Genomic DNA, 18,050 nt, shown 5'->3' on the forward strand with positions numbered 1-18,050 from the left:
TTCTTTCTTTCTTTCTTTCTTTCTTTCTTTCTTTCTTTCTTTCTTTCTTTCTTTCTTTCAAAAAAGGATCTTGAATGCACTAAGAACTGCTCTGGGGAATGAAGCAAAGTGCAGCATAAGAGTTAAAGTTGTGAAGAGGATGAAAATAGAATGCTTGATTGCTAGTTGTCTCATGAATCCATACAAAAAAGCAGCTGACAGTATGCTCTTGTTTGGAAAAAATAGGAAATTGGAACCCCATTTAATTTCTCTTTATGTTGGATTCACAGGAATACGTGTGTCATATTTAATCTGGATTTCAAAAAATACAACAGATTCAGGTTTTGCTGTCTAAACTATACTTCAGAAATGCCTAGTGTTATTCATCATTGAGATAATACATCTAAACAGAAAAAAAACCCTCTTGGTTTCCCTTTCCCTAATCAGTGTTGATAAGTAGTAACAGCTCTTTATTTATAGAGAGGTAACTTTGGGGTATTTCCCATTTGATCTGATATTTTGTGTGTGTGTGTCTATGTCTGTCATTCCTCTATTTACATTTGGCAGCATGCGGGTTTCAGCAACTAAATCAGAACTGAGGGGTTTCAGCAACTAAATTGGAACAGAGATGAAGCACATCTTGCAGAGAACTGGCAACCACTTTGATTGCGACAAACAACATGAAACAGTAATGAAAACAATCGGTTGTCTCTTTTTTCTGACAGTGAGCAAACACTATTCCACACCCACACATATGTCCCCTTCTAGCTGCTTTTCCACGTTCATACTTTAAAGAGCTTCGTACTCTAACAGTTACCAGATTCATCTCAAGACTATAACACTGCACAAGAAACATGATCAGACAGTAATCATAATAAGCAATACAGTTAGTGGATATGTTGCCATCTTGAGGCATCCATACACAGTTCCACTCTTCCATGTCTGTATGAAGAGTAGTTGTAGCAGCACTGGTCCCAGGATATTAGAGAGACAAGCTGGATGAGGTATTATCTTTTATTGGACCAAGAGAGACAAGCTTTCAAGCCACACAGAGCTCTTCCTCAGGGCTGGGAACTTTTGTTGCACCAAACTTGTGCAGTGCCCTTGTGAACCTATTTTTTTCCACAAGAAAAATCATTTAGACTGGGATTTTCAAATGGAGCTGGGTACCTAAATCCCTTAGGCTGCTTTGAAAATCACAGCCTTAACTTTTTTTTCCATGAAAGGGAGCCCACTACTGCCTAGCCAAGAATTGATTAATTATCTTTTCTATTAGAACTCCAATGCCATGAAACACTCTACTTTAGCCAACAACTCACTGAGCTAGTAGGATGTTCAAAGCCCCCTCCCTTTGGTGCACATCAATGGGCAATCTCTTGACTCCTGAGTCTGCAGTCAGATTCACCCACAGGTAGACATTTGCAAATGCACGGAGTTACATTATAGGTTGACCAGACAGCAAAAATGAAAGGGGGGGAGGCAGAAGATGGGGGTGTAATAGGTGCTTAGATAAGACAAAGCTCCAAATATTAAGATTGTACCTAAAAACTCATAAGAACATAAGAACGGCTATACTGCAACAGATCAATGATCCATCCACCACAGAATCCTGTCTGCTGATAGTGGCCAATACCAGATGCCCCAGAGGGAGGGAACTCAACAAGTAATCGTCATGTGATCCTTCCTCTGTCATCCACCTCCAGAGAAACAGGCTAGGGACATCATTCCTGCCCATTCTGGCTAATAGCCATAGATGGACCTAACCTCCATGAATTTATCTAGCTCTTTTTTGAACCCTGTTAAAGTCCTAGCCTTCACCACATCCTCTGGCAAGGAGTTCCACATACTGACTGTGTGCTGAGTGAAGAAAAACTTCCTTTTGTTTGCTTTAAACCTATTAATTTCATTTGGTGACTCCTAGTTCTTATATTGTGGGAATAAGTAAATAACTTTTCCTTATTCACTTTTTCCTCACCAGTCATAATTTTATAAATCTCTATCATAATCCCCCCTTTGTCTGCTCTTTTCTAAACTGAGAAGTCCAAGTCTTTTTAATCTCTCTTCATATGGGACCTGTTTCAATCCCCTAACCATTTTTGTTGCCCTTTTCTGAACCTTTTCCAATGCCAATATATCTTTTTTGAGACAAGGCGACCCCATCTGTATGCAGTATTCAAGATGTGAGCGCACCATAGTTTTATATAGAGGCAATAAGATATTTTCTGTCTTACTCTCTATCCCTTTTTTTAATGATTCCTAACATTCTACTTGCTTTTTTGACTGCTGCTGCACACTAGCTATGTCTACACCACAAGCACATTTTTGCGCAAGAAAATCTGAAGTCAGTCGACAGAACAGAGGGCTTTTTGCGGTATAGGTATACCTCCTTCTACCTGGCATAACTCCTTTTTGCGCTACAGCTCTTGCGCAAAAAGGCACGTGTGGATGCTCTGCAAGGGTTTCTTGCACAAAAAAAGCCCATCTGAAAAAGTACAGGTGCTCTGATGGCCATTCTGTGAATGGCCATCAAAGCTTTCTTGTGCAAGAACGTCCATGCAGTGTGGACGCTCTCTTGCACAAAAGTGCATCGCAAAAGCGATGCGCTTTGAGGTGTGGTTGCACTTTTGCGCAATACGTTTTTGCACAAGAACTCTTCCACAAAAGACTTCTTGCACAAAAACCTTGCAGTGTAGACATAGCCTGAGTGGATGTTTTCAGAGAACTATCCACAATGACTCCAAGATCTCTCTCTTGAGTAGTTGTAACTAAATTAGTCCCTATCATATTGTATGTATAGTTGGGATTATTTTTTCCGATGTGCATTACTTTACATTTATCAACATTAAATTTCATTTGCTGTCCAATCACTTAGTTTGGTGAGATCTTTTTGAAGTTCTTCACAGACTTCTTTGGTCTTAACTATCTTGAGCATTTCGGTATCATCTTCAAATTTTGCCACCTTACTATTTACCATTTTCTCTAGATCATATATAAATGAGTTGAATAGGATGGGACCCAGGACAGACTTTTGGGGGACCCCACTAGTTACCTCTGTTCACTCTGAAAACTTACCATTTATTCCTACCCTTTGTTTCCTGTCTTTTAACCAGTTATCAGTCCATGAAAGCACCTTCCCTCTTATCCCATAATAGCTTACTTTACTTAAGATCCTTCGGTGAGGGACCTTGTCAAAGGCTTTCTGGAAATCTAAGTATACTATATCCACTAGATCCCCCTTGTCCACATGTTTTTTGGCCCCCTCAAAGAACTCTAGCAGATTAGTAAGGCATGATTTCCCGTTACAGAAACCATGCTGATTTTCCCCCAACAAATTATGTTCATCTATATGTCTGACAATTTTATTCTTTACTATAGTTTCAACTAATTTGCCTGGTACTGATGTTAGACTTACTCATCTGTAATTGCTAGGATCATCTCTAGAGCCCTTTTTAAATATTGGCATCATGTTAGCTATCCTCCAGTCATTAGGTATGGAAGCTGATTTAAAGGAGAGGTGACAAACCACAGTTAATAGTTCAGCAATTTCCCATTTGAGTTCTTTCAGAACTCTTGGATGAATGCCATCTGGTCCCAGTGACTTGTTACTGTTAAGTTTATCAATTTGTTCCAAAACCTCCTCTAATGACACCTCAATCTGAGACAATTCCTCAGATTTCCCTAAAAGGAATACCTCAGGTTTGGGAATCTCCCCAATACCCTCAGCCGTGAAGATTGAAGCAAAGAATTAATTTAGCTTCTCTGCAATGACTTTATCATCTCTGACTGCTCCTCTAGCATCTTGATCGTCCAAGGACCTCACTGGTTGTTTAGTTGGCTTTCTGCTTCTGATGTACTTTAAAAAAATTTTTCCTGCAGTGGGGATAGGGGGGAACACTCTGGCAGCTGCCTGCAACAGGAAAGGCAGTGGGACACCACACTGCTATTCATAGTAGTGTAGCTAGAGGAGCACTGCTTGAAGGTGTGGAGGGCTGTGAAGGGCATATCCCAGGGGTTCAGATTTATAGGGCCTTCCACTCTCACCTAAGCCATGCCTTACAGGCTATACCTTTATTTATAGCCATGCTAGCTGAGCCATGCCTTGTGTGTACACTACATGCCACTGTAAGGCCAGACCTACCCATGTGTGCCCCCACAGATTCAGTAGCCAGACTGGGGCCTTAACTTGTATGTGTACAGCTGCCCTCTCTGGGCTGCCAACATCTTTGCCCATGTGTTTCAGTTTGTGCCTATCTTGCACCCTCCAAGTTCCTCCTTTAGCTCGATCTCTCAGTGGTTAGTTAATAAAACATCTCAAGAAATAGACAGATTAATGTTTGCATTTATCACATTGATCACTGTATGTTCTATCTCTTTCCTCTCCTCTTTGTCTTGTCTGTTTTAGGTTATAACTGCCAATTGAATGTCACTGTCCCTAGGCACTAGCCTAAAATACGATTAAAATAATAATGCACGTGTGTGTTTGGTGCAGCTTTCCTCTGCTGCACATACATGATTATCTGGTGACCATGATATCTGTGGCCCAGAATCATTAGAAGTGTTGCTCCTTGGCAGTGGCCTCTAGTGTCGAGTGCACTAAGTAGCATTGCACAGAGTCCACAATACAGTAGTCCTTTCTGCCCTGACTGCCTCTGACTCTCCCTTGTGCTCAGGGCTCGGCATAGTGTATAGTCTATACTTTAGAATGCAGCCTTTGGAAATGTATCTTTTGGGAATTCTGCATAATCAATGCAGCTTCACACTGGAAGGAGCTTTTATCTTGGTGGCTATAGGTAGAGACCTATCCATTTCCCAGACCATTTTAGTCAATTTCACTGTCATAGGATTTTTAAAATCACAGATGCCATGCTTACCGCTATTCAAATCTGAAATATTATGATGTTGTCATTGTAGGGGTCCTGACCCAAAAAGGAGTCGGGAGGGGCTGGTTACAAGATTATTGTAAAAGGGGTTGCAGTACCGCTACCCTCATTTCTGCTCTGCTGCCTGCAAAACTGGGCCATCCATCAGTAACCACTACTCTCTGTTCACCCAGCTTTGAAGGCAGCAGTAAGGGTATGCAATACCACCTGCCCCCAAAATAACCTTGCGACCCCTCCCACACAATTCCCTTTTGGGTCAGGATCCCCAGTTTGAGAAATGCTGGCTTTCTCTGTGAATTAGTATCATATATGTTAAAAGCACACACAAGACCAGATTTCACTGTCTGTGGAGCATTTTTCATGGCTGTGAATTTGGTAGGTCCCTAACTATATGCCAGATGTTCTTTTCTTCGTGGTCAGTCACATTGATTTTGTTGATCTCTTTGCTGCTGTTGCTGAAGCAAACAGATTAAATTCTTTCAGTGGCAGAGTGCTGCTGTTGTCATTCCAGCTGGATGCAGCTAGTTCTTTAGATGTCAGAGTAATCTATTTCTCCGGAGACATGACTATGCATATTAAAATTAAAGTGAGCTGACTTAAATTTGCACTTACATTAACCTAAGCACCAGATTCCTAAGGAGAGTCACTGAAGAGTTGGAGGATGCAACTGAATCAGTGAACTTGGAGTTAGTGAACTATCTAAACCATCAGATGCTAAGCCAAATGACCTAATTCAAAGCCATTAAACTGACTCTTCATTAAGTAATATGGTCAGGGAAATATATATTTTTTATCCTTAGGGTTTTACAGTTCTCTTTATTCTTAGTTCTGTCAGTTTGGATGGGCTGAAAATAATAAATAAAAGCAATTTGTTTGTAAGCCACATGTTTACATGGATTTCCAGCAGGAGCATAAGCAGTGTGTGGTTTTCTTTTCAATTTCTTCAGTTTTCCTATCTATTCTTCCTCCCCACTCTCTCTTCCAGCCTAATGCATTTCTCAGTTCATGTTTGATTTCAATTATTGTGCTAGCTTCCAGAGCTATGATTGTTGAGATCACAGCCTTGTAGTCCTAAAGTCCCAGGGTTTTGCAAAATCATCGCTATTCTACTGAGTTAGACCCTGACAGAATAGAATGAGCAAGATAGTATTCTCTCAGTCAGAAAACATATAGCATGAAACATCCTGTGTTGGAAGAATACTTATACTGTTTCAAGTGGGACAAAGAAATCAGTCTGAAGATATATATCTCCCTTTGATTCCAAATGAGTTAACCAACTCTCAGTCTGACAAGAGTTAGACATTGCTAGCCATAACTGTTACCTTATTTTTTCCAATTAGCTTTTCTCTTCTATGCCTCCATTTTAGACTCAGTTGGACTTTGGATATCCTCTTGACAGTATCTTTCCAATCGTGTTGACTTGTTTCCATCTAGGTGCTCTTTCACACCACATTCCTGTATCTCTATAACAAATTTTCCTTCCCTCTTTTCAGTGATGGCTGGGCAGACAGAGATGAAGTTATTGAAGGTTACGAGCCAGAAGCAAATGGAGGTATCACTATCAAACTGCAATCCCCAGAGGTCTTGTCATTTGATGACTATTTTTTAAAGTTACGTTTGGATACCAACACCCGAAATCCCTGGTTTCCCGAATTCTGGCAGCACAGATTCCAGTGTCGTCTTCCAGGACACCCTCTAGAGAACCCCAACTTTCAAAAGAACTGCACCGGTAAAGAATTAAATATCTTTTATGTGGATCTATATAGTTTGATATTGATCTCCCCCTGATTTCTTAATATGAATTTGGTGCTAGTGAAAAATGCTCAACTCATAGGGTCTCAGACCAAAATCCTCACTAATGATATAGATGTGTCATTTGCATTGGCTATGCAAGCTTTCTTACACTGCCTTGTCAGTGTAACTCTCTCCTATTGCAAATGCACCTGGGCACCTGCTTCTTCTGCATCCGACAAGAATTAAGTTAATGTGATGGAGTTTGTGATATTAATAGCTTTGCACTGGATGAGGTAGTACACCACATGTTGTACTAGGTATGTGTAGTATCCATGGATCTTGAAAGCGGTGTTGTGGATCTGGAATACACCTAGCTCTGACAAAAAATTGCTAAGAGGAGGGTGGGGCCTCCACATGGCCAGTTTGCCCTCTTATATTTGAAGTGGCTTTAGCCATTCCCCCCTGCTTGTTAGGGAGGGTTTCTAGGTCAGGCTGTTCAGGCAGTGGCTTCCCCTGGCCACCTTGCCCAGCCAGTAGTGAAGCAGCTCCAACTGCCCTGACTCTCTGATGTCAAACTGCCTGGTGACATTACTGGTCTGTGAGATCTGGTCCTTGGTAGTTGGTCAGTTTCATAAAGACATAGAGCAAAGTCAACTCTGCTAGGACGCAAAACTGGTTTCAGGAAGTCTATGTCATAAGCAGACAGGATGAGCCACAGTCAGCCCTAGGCTATGTCTACACTGGTGGCTTCTTGCACCAGAAATATGCAAATGAGGCTAAGCATGGAATATTGCCGAGCCTCATTTGCATACCTAATGAGCTGCCATTTTTTTCAGAAGAGGCTCTTGCACCAGAAGGAGCGTCTACACTGCCCCTTCTTGTGCAAGAAAAACCTTCTTGCGCAATGCCGCTACGCTGATTATTTTCAGGAATAATGGCATTGCGCAAGAGGGTTTTTCTTGCACAAGAAAGGGCAGTGTAGATGCTCCTTCTGAAGCAAGAAAAAAATGGCGTCTCATTAGATATGCAAATGAGGCTCGGCGATATTCCACACAGCCTCATTTGCATATTTCTGGCGCAAGAAGCTGCCAGTGTAGACATTGCCCTAGTGTACAGTGTGGGCGCTAAGGAGCAGCGCTGGGGTGAGAATTCAGGAACCTGACCAACAAAGAAAGGTCTGCCACAGCAGCCATCTGAGGATCCATCTAATTGCACAGACACTTCCCGGTGCCCCCTCCATTGCAGAAGTAGTGCTCCTGGACCCATCAAGGGGCCCAGAAACACTGCCAATCAGGCCCTCAATGATCTGCCAGAGTTGTTAGGTGGTGGTACGAATGCAGTAGTCCCTCAGGGCAGCCTTAGGTTCTAGCCTCGTGACTCCTCACAGCCTACTTATTCCAGAACGAAGGTTTTGCCTGCTATAGTATTTTCCTCAGGGAAATAAGGTGGAACAAATCTTATAATATTGTTTTTTTCTTTCATGGTGGGAGTGAGGCACACCGATATTAGTGTTTTGTAGAGTTTGGGAAGTAAATGTTAGTGATAGCTGAGGAACTCTACATACTTAATAACACTTCAGAGAGCTGAAAGCTTGATTCACTAATTTCCAGCAACCAATTCAAGCAGAAGGAGCTCCCTAAGGGTATTCTGCAAAGAGATGCTTCTGCTTGTGGGTAGAATGTATTTTGTTCACCTATCTGAAGGGAATGAACAAAATATATTTTTTCAGTTGGATCTCTTTTTAATATCGAGGGTTACAGGTTAGGAGGAGAAGTTTTTTTTTTTTTAAATGATTGATAAAGAGAGAGACTAATAACAACAATGGCAGCTGGAAGTGAGCTGTAGTGTAGGTGGTTATGTAGCTTCTCTTGTTCTTATAATTTATAACCAGTATTAACCTGTACTACATTATTTATCATTCCTGAGGGTTCAGGGTTCTATGGAATGGAATAAATTAAATGTGGAAAAAGATCTTTCAGGCTATCTAGTCCCTCCCTTGCCAATATCAGACTGTTCTCTGCTTTGTCCAGTTATTAAATGAGACTTCCATCACTTTCTTCTTTAGTCCTCAGGATCTTGGTAATGGTAGAGTAAAATTCAAATGTTTTGTGATATAAACCAGTAGTTTGAGACAAGGCTATTTAATTCATTGCACTCAGGATCCATAATCAAGATTGAAAAACAGCCTCCAGAGAGGCTATGCTAATGAAACAACTTATTTTACTCTATTCTATTTCCCACTGTTGCAATGACCTTGAGGTATTGCATTTTGTTAAGTATTTATTATATAACCTAACCAGACAATTTATGACTTGCATGCTTAAGCCAGCAATCTCATATTGCATGATGACTACATGAGCTTCATTAACATGGATACTGAGATCAAGATTTTCCAACATGGATACCTAAAATTCAGCTCCTAAATCCATGTGTAGGGGCCTAAATAGATGTGGTCTGATTTTCAGATGCTGAATCTCCCAAAACTCTCACTGAATTCAATGTGATCTATAGCCATTTACTTATTAATCAAACCACCTAATTAAGTACTTAAATATGGATTTGGGTTCCTTATTTAGGCATGCAAATTTGAAAATGTTGCCCTACATTCTGAGAGCTATAGCATGGTTACAGAACTCTGAGTCTTCTCCCCTTCAAATAAAACCTCAAATGTAATGTGAAAAGCATGACACTAGTTTAATCAGTTCTAATTGTCTGTTTCTGAATGATCTGTATATTTATGTGTTTTCTAATAACACTTCTATTTGTACCTGAGGTATAGGTTTAGTTTGTTATTAGTGTCCAGTCATAATTAAAGCTGGGCAAACAGTGTAAAAATTGGCAGGCATTTATTTTATTTTTAATGGGTTCACTTTAGCTATATTTACGCATTTAACAAGGCAATCTGTCCACTTTAATGGTATTTGTGGTCCATGGCCTGCCAGTTTTGTATCCAGGGCTATGTCTACACTGGTGGCTTCTTGTGCAAGAACATCTTGCGCAAGAGTTCTTGTGCAAGAAGTCTTGCGCAAGAAAAAGTCCACACTGCCATGTACGAGCTGTGCTTTTGTGCAAGAGCATCCATGGCAGTGTGGACGCTCTCTTGCGCAAGAAAGTTCTGATAGCCATTTTAGCCATAGGGCTTTCTTGCGCAAGAAATCCCTGCCAAGCGTCCACACTGCCCTCTTGCATAAGAGCACCTGCACAAAAGGTCTTACACTTGTTAAAAAAGAGTGCAGCTCTTCCGCAAGAAGCCCTCTCTTACCACGCCGTACTGTAAATCTTCTTGCACAAGAGCGGGCAGGCAGTGTGGACACTTGCCGGAAGAACAGCCGTTCTTGCGCAATAACCCATCAGTGTAGACATAGCCCAAGTGTTGGTCCTTTTAAAAACAGTTGTTATGTGTCTTTTAGTGCCCTTGGAGGATCACGGGAATGGGGATCAGGACACAAAGTCGTGTGACTGATTATATGAGCAAGGCAAGAAATACAAAGGTTGAGTCTTTTTCTCAGCCAAAGAGGGGATGGGAGAGACCTGGTAAAGGTCTCTGCACAAATGGTCAGGATCTGGAGTGGAGTTAGTGGAACTTCTGCCCAGAGGAAGTAGGACAGGATCCCATAAAGGGTCTTCTGGAGTAAAATCAATGGGAAATTTGTGACAGGCACAGGAAAAGCATGATACTCCAGAGGGCCTCCATAAGGAGGTCTGTTACTATTAGAAACTCTGACACCAGGAGTAATTATCCCTGGGTAAGGATTCTGCAAATAGCATAGCTGAAGCTGACATACTCATCACGACATTTTATGTGTGGTAAAGTCAGCAGAGGCTGCTCTCCCGTCAACGCTGGTTATTCTTCTCATCTGGATGGAGTACCAGCATCAATAGGAGCACTCTTGGAGATCGATTTATTGTGTCTAAAGTAGACACGATAAATCGATGGCTGCTGGAGCAATCACTGCAGCATCAATCTACCAGTTAGCGTAGACAAGGCCTAGGATGCAAGGGTGTGTTGAAAAGACTAAAAGGAAGTGCATGGGTAAAGAAGTGCATACATTTACATCTAATAATCAGCCTTGAAGGGAGACCTGAACCGCAACACATGAAGTGAGAGTTAATTGATTAATCAGAGGGGAAACTGAGGCTGAAGTGAAAGTGTTGCTACAGCATAGGGTGGCTTGTGCTAACGTTTCCCACCAACAACTCCCTTTGTGTTCCTTTTTTGTGACTCTTCTAGTAAAAATGCTCCACTATACTTCTGAAAAGTGAATGTGAAGCTCAACTGTTTTTGTGAAAAGTGAATTATATATTGGAAAACTAAATAATAATTGTGACCAAATGCCCCCATGTAGTCACACCCTACACACAGATCCCTCACTGCTCTAGCCTGCCCTCACTGTTCTTGCTGATTAGGTTAAAAATGGTTATCCAGGAAGAGAACAGAGAAAACATCAGATTACATGGTATTGCTGAACAAAGGATGAACTGTGCATTTCAAATCCAAATATGAACTGATAAGTAATGATCTGCAGATCCAGAACTATTTGCTGAAGAAATATGAGTAATTATTTGAAATAATGCATAGAGCTCTTCCAGTGTCTGCAGACTGTTTGCACACAGAAAAAGTATAAGGAAAAAACAGTCCCATTCTAGTCTTAATTTTCATTTGTCTCTTTGGAAAGGACTGGAATCAATTTGATTTGTCTTTGTGTCACTTGTTTCTAGAATAGACATGCCATCTAGTGTTTGTTAGCTAGTCTTTAGCTTTCCCAGTTGTTTGAATTACTGCAACAAGTTTTTAGCCATAAACTTTTGCAATTTTGATGGATTCCCAAAGATTACAGTTGGTAGTGAAGTTTTGCTGCTTTCTGATTTGTTTCTGCCATTTGATTTCTGTATATCCATTTATTACAACTGGATATTTGATCTGTGGTAACAGGCCATGGGGATTTGGTATTCGCTTCTTACAGTATTGTGATTACCCATTGGAAAATTGATGGGATTGTGTATTTCATTCTTTGTGTTTCGATAAGCCAGCAGAATCAAATAGGTATCTTATTGATTATTCACTGCCTTTTGAAGCAGGTTCTTACTTATTGGTACAGCTTCCTCAGCTACATTATAAGATGCAGGATAGTGTGGTCTGGAATGATTTGCCCCAGGTGCAAATGGCTTGTGCATTATTACAGTTTCATTTACAATGGTACTAATCACTCATGGATGTGACTGTGCAAATGATGGCAAGTATGTATAACCTGACATTTCTTTGCAAACTGCTGGAAACATGCTACTAGCTAAACGTGGACTGTTATTTATATTGTTTGTTTCAGATGCCAATACGTGGAAATTTATTATCTCCTAATAATGATCATCTCTCTTCTGTTGTTTTCTAATCAGTTAATCTCAAACTACAGCTATTAGAATAATCAGCCAGAATTGGATAATCAATAAGACTTAAAAATTAAGAAATCACCTCCTACCCTTGCCAAATTTGTTCTGGAATGTTGCACAGCTGTTTGGTATTCTGTGACTCACATTTGTCACATCTATCACACTTTGAGACTATATCTGTGGTGCCTGTATTCATACCTCACAAAGAACAGTATGTCTTTGTTTGGCCTTTTCTATGCCAAGATGCACACTGCATGGCTAATAGTTCTACCAATATTTATGTCTCTATTCGTTTTTAAAAAAAATATTGCACAGTTATTTTATCATGATTGTTTTAATACTAGACACGTTTGAAGTTATAAAAAAAATCTTCCTTCCAGCCGTTTGGTGAATCTGTAAGACCAGGGGCCTGTGCAGGAGTTTAAATTTGACCACTTTTGGAGAGACGTGTCAAACACATGCATATTGTCCACATTAAACTGTGTCAACACACACACTTACTTCATATGCATAGAAATAAATAGCAGTATGCTAACATTTCATTGAAAGCACACTGGAAGAAATTATAAATGTGTAGAGCCAATTTCTGTAATTTACATGTGGGCCTGTAATGAAGGGACATGGAACTACAATTGCACCTCCCTAAAGGCAGCTTGGGGAAGGATTGTGCTGGAGGAAGCATGGAATTTCTGACATGGCTGGTGTATTAAGCTCCCCTTACTGAGTCCCAGTCAGCCATGCTGGCCAGTTCAGTGGTCAGGGGCAGGATGACACATTCCCCTTAACTCTGTTTAGAGTGAATTGGGGGATTGCAATGGTTCAAAGCATTTTCATAGGGAGAGATATTGAGCCATTCTTCACAAGCATGGGGCACAGTCTGACAATTCTCACCATGTAATTGTGTCTTACAATATTTGGTGTCTTTCTTGTCTCTCAGACCTCAGCTCCTGGAGTCATGTGGTTAAGTGAGAATCTCAACATCCAATTAGAAATGGGGGTGGGGGATAGCTCAGTGGTTTGAGCATTGGCCTGTTAAATCCAGGGTTGTGAGCTCAATCCTTGAGGGGGCCATTTAGGGATCTGGGGCAAATCTGTCAGGGATGGTATTTGGTCCTGCTGCAAAGGCAGGGGACTGGACTAGTCTGATGACCTCTCAAGGTCCCTTCCAGTTCTTTGAGATAGGTATATCTCCATATATTAAATAGTAAGTTTCAGACCTAGTGGTTGCAGGAAGAAACTTGACAGTATGAGTCTTAGCATCTCAAGAAGCTAACAATAAAGAGAGGTTAGTTAGTTAAATATCCTGACTTTTAAGCCAATCTCATGATTTAGGGATAAGGATGTTAAGGATTAGTCTACTATCCAATAAGCAAATGGTTATTGGATAGTCGAGTCTACTAGTCGCTTCCCACCCTTGCTGCCTCTATCAGATAGAGTCAGCAAAGGCAGGGGGAAGAGGGAGTACTTCAAAGTGACAGCACCTCATGGAGCCCGGGGTATGGGCTCCATGTGGCACTGCCGTTTTAAAATGCCACAGCGGTGTTTCAAAGGGGCAGTGCCGCACAGCTGATACTGAGCTCTGCGCGGTGTTGCCCCTTTGAAATCCCATCAACTACTCAATTAGTAAATTAATCAATATTTAACATCTTTATTTAGGGACCCTGAGTTTTGATTTTTTCACTTGCTCTGGGATTGGCAATACTACATAGGTCTTCTCTCCAAATGTACATATAGTAATGCTGGCTCTCATGACATTTAATTATTTAGTGAATCAGGTGCTTGTGCCACCAATTCCCCCATGGATGTTTTAGCTTTACTTGTGGCACCGTTGTATTTGTGTATGCAACTCTCATTTTGCAGAGCCTTTGACACTAAGCTCTTAAATCCATAACATGCTTCATCATTGGAAATTTTAAAATGTAGATTGAATTAGAGGCTGTCTTTCCTGAATTAATTGCTGTTTAGATGTTTTCTTGAGAGTCCCATGGCTAGAGTTACAGACTTAGAATCGAACCTTACATAACAAGATATGGGGCATTGAGAGAATAAATTTAAATATATATATACTGGTTTTTTGTGACCAAGTGAGAGAAAACCCCATTTGCACTTAAATCTGTTTTTCCTCCCTTTGACAATTAAAAGACAATGTTGACATCCTGAGAGACCTGCCAAAGGCTTTTGAGGACACTTTTGGTGCCCAGCTGTGTAAGTTTGTCTAAAATGGATATCAAGCTCATTACTTTTAGGCATCAGACATCTGTTGCACATATATACAGATGAAACAGATATGGTACTTCCTGAAGGCTAAGTGCATATTTTTGGTAAGAGTCAGAGTTACATTCTGATCAGCTTTAAACACTGAATTTATTATCTAGGAGGAGGAGGAGAAAGAAAGGGTAGTTAAAAATAAAACCCCCTCTTAATTCAAGCATCTGAATGCAAGAAATAGAAGAGCTATTAGGTATATATTCAATTTTGCTATTGTATATACTCCAGCGTGTATAAATAATAGATTACTTCTATTTGAGGAGGCTTTATTGAAAGCCCTGGATTTCAATTGCTTCCTATTTTCTTTGAAGCTTAGATTTAAAAAAGGCCAGTTATGGTTAAATGGCAACACTTCCCAGTAACTACTATACAGTGATCTGAGACAACCTAATATTCCTTTATACGTGGAATACCAGCTATCAAAAATATAACTATCTCTTTTCCAAGCTAAAGGCGGTTGGGTTGCTGGTTCTACCTTTTCCAGGATTGCTGGTCCAGTGTTCACTGCACATCTGCTCCACCTTCCTTTACACCATTTAATCCACTGTTTTGTTGGCCATCTCTGCTCATAAACTCTAGTCTCAAATGCCTCCCTAACAGGATTCACTTCATCTACCCTTTGTACATCCCCATCCCATCTCAGCCATATCTTTGCAACTTCTCGCTGATACCACAGACATCTCACTCCTCATGATGACCTCATTCTGAATGTGCTCCAGCAATGTCACCCCCTCAGTGTCCTCAAGCATCTTTTTTCAATGGCATCACATCTACTGAAGTGCCTCCATTTGGTTGCCCATATCTCCGACCCTTACAGACAAGTTGGTCTTATGATGGTTTTGCATAGCTGCCCTTTATCTAATTTAGGCATTCAGTTGTCATAAATTACTCCACTTGTCCTGTGCCAGACTTTCCTTATGCTCAGCCTCATTACTTGCAGTTCTATCTCTATTTCTCCATTTGCAGCTAACCAACCTCTGAGGTATTTAAATACAGAAATCTGATTTAGGCACTGCCCCTGCCCTAACTATAATTCTGCCATAATTTTTAATGGGAGGATAGATCAAGCCTAACTGCATGAATATAAGAGATGATATCAGCTTGGGAAAAGAAGAACAATTTGGAATATGGAAATGAAAGTAAGAAAGAGAGGTTTCATTTCCAGACATCTTGCAAATGAAGTCTGCAGCCTTCAACACTGGAAGAAATTGAATGCTTAGTGTATTTCAAATCTCAGCACAGAGTCTGCAGACTAAAATTTTGTCACCCAGAAGAAAGCTGTGCTTACTGTATTCTTGCCAAAGGACTGACCTGCTTAATGAATTATGGGGAGTTTTGTATTTTGTTTAGGTTAGTGAGATGCCATGCAGAAGAGCTCCTGCAGAGCTAAAGATAATAACCCTTTTAAAAATTACTAACCTTTTTACAGCTTACAGGTAAGGAAGTTTCAACCATTCAGAAAGATAATATGCATGCAATGCCAATGAGTGGGCTGTTTTGTCTGACAGCATGTTTAGATAATAATCAAATAACCCATCTTCCCTTCCCCGTTCTCTGACTTCCTTAAGTAACCACTGGAACTCGCCTCACTCTCTCAACATGCTCAGTTTGCTCCTCAACCTGCTTCTCTGCCGCCCAGGAATTGATATCAAAATAGGAAGCAGAGGAGTAAACTATTACATCAAGGCACTATTTTTGTTACTAGAAGACTACAAGGGCAATACAAATACTCATTGTCTGGGATTAGAGCCTAAACTAATACTCATGGTTTATTATCAGCAGGATTTTGGACTTAGAGAACATTTCATGTAAGGAGGTTTCATAACCGTTTACATACTTATTAATAAACTTCACAAAGCTTCGCAAGGTAGACAAATTTTTTCTTATTTCAAAAATGTTAAACTGAGCCATGGAGACCACAAGATCACAGAGGCAATCAGTGACTATCAGCAAGAAAGCTTGTCAGATGGAGCTCCCAATCCTCTGTTCTAATCACTTGATGGCAAAATCCTTCCCTTCCTTTGTGTTCACTCTTCCATGTAACAGAACAAGCAGCAACTTTAAGACCCAAAATAGAAAAAACAGAAAAATATTGGTAGTTGAGCATACAACTGCAGCCTGGAAGAGACGGACAATCAGTGGCTTACACAGAGAAGAACCTTTTGTCACAACAGTCTCTATATTATTCTGAGTATATTTGGGTGATTGACATAATTGTCTGAGAGTAATGACAACCTCACTGTACATTTTGGACAGCAAGATCTAATTGAAGCTTTATTGTTATTGTTTGTTAGTAATGAATTGGATGCACTTAAGAATTTATTGATATGATGAGCATAATGTATTTTCTCTACACTAATACGCATTTCTTGTATTAATTACATTAAAATAACTTCATATCAATAGAACTCACATTATAATTACAATGGAAACCCTATAACATTAATATTTTTATTGGTCTGTTCTTGGTTTTATGCCTGTTTCGTGCATATATTGCTTATACTATCTAAAACAGATCAATACAATATCAATTATTTTAAAGGATTTCCATGGTTATTGCAATATGAATTCTAGAGGTACTAGAATACTTTAATATGATAAATACAAGAAATGCACATTTGCATAAGTACATATATAGAGAGATAGATGTAATAATGTACAGTGTGTGTGTGTGTGTGTGTGTGTGTGTGTGTGTGTGTGTGTGTGTAAAACAATAGATTAGATAATTTACATTAGCTAAAACTGGGATGCATCCATGAACAGATGAATATATTTAATGCTGTTAAAATGGAAGAACTGGTGATATGTGTAAAACTTATCAGGACTTGGTTACTTTTAGGATTTAACTGTTAGGCTGTGTCTAGACTACATGCCTCTGTCGGCAGAGGCATGTATATAAGACAGATCAGCAAAGGCAAATGAAGCCGCGATTTAAATGATCGTGGCTTCATTTACATTTACATGGCTGCCGCGCTGAGCCGACAAACAGCTAATCAGCTGTTTGTCGGCTCGCCGCTAGTCTGGACGTTCCCCCTGTCGACATCAAAGCCCTTTGTCGGCAGCCCCATTATTCCTCGTGGGATGAGGATTACCGGGGCTGCCGACAAAGGGCTTTGATGTCGACAGGGGGAACGTCCAGACTAGCGGCGAGCCGACAAACAGCTCGTCAGCTGTTTGTCGGCTCAGCGTGGCAGCCATGTAAATGTAAATGAAGCCGCTATCATTTAAATCGCGGCTTCATTTTCCTTTGCTGAACAAACAAATCTACATGCCTCTGCCGACAGAGGCATGTAGTGTAGACGTACCCTTAGTGAATATACAGAAAGAAAGCTGTTTTAAGGGATTAGCAACTAAAAGAAAAATGTAGGGTGGTCAGCCTTTCCTGATCTATGTGCCTAAACATAAGATCCTAATTACATATTTAGGGACCTAAATAAAAGAGGCTTGATGTGTTTTCCAAAGGCAGAGAATACACAGAAATCTCTTTAAATTAAAGGAGAATGTGGTTGCCCAGCACCCTTCATAACTGGCCAACTTTTATTTAGCTGCCTAAATGATTTAGTGGTTTCGTGTTAGGCACGGAGTTCAAAAAGTTTGGTCAACGTGACTTTCTAAAAGGTTGGCTAAAGGAAAGACCAGAGAAAGCAAAGACTTTGTCCGCCATTTTTTCATAATGTTGCCACAATGTGAGATTAATTTATGACCCTCCAAACATTTACATCAGATCCTCTGTGGTGTCAGTGCTGCACAGCATTGCTTCTACTGCAGTGCTCATGATGCTAAGTACTGCTATTTCTGGAGCTC

At 40.4% G+C, this 18,050-nt stretch overlaps 1 protein-coding gene across 1 annotated transcript in view; it reads left to right on the forward strand.

The window, feature by feature from the left end:
• GRM1 (glutamate metabotropic receptor 1) overlaps nucleotides 1-18,050 on the forward strand; it is a 227,535-nt gene that overhangs the window by 146,067 nt on the left and 63,418 nt on the right. Inside the window, exon 3 of the mRNA XM_075924377.1 lies at nucleotides 6,353-6,588. Coding sequence (XP_075780492.1) covers nucleotides 6,353-6,588 — 236 coding nt within the window. The remainder of the gene's footprint in view (nucleotides 1-6,352; nucleotides 6,589-18,050) is intronic.

Source organism: Pelodiscus sinensis, chromosome 3 (genome assembly GCF_049634645.1).
Source record: "Pelodiscus sinensis isolate JC-2024 chromosome 3, ASM4963464v1, whole genome shotgun sequence".
Lineage (NCBI taxonomy): Eukaryota > Metazoa > Chordata > Testudines > Trionychidae > Pelodiscus > Pelodiscus sinensis.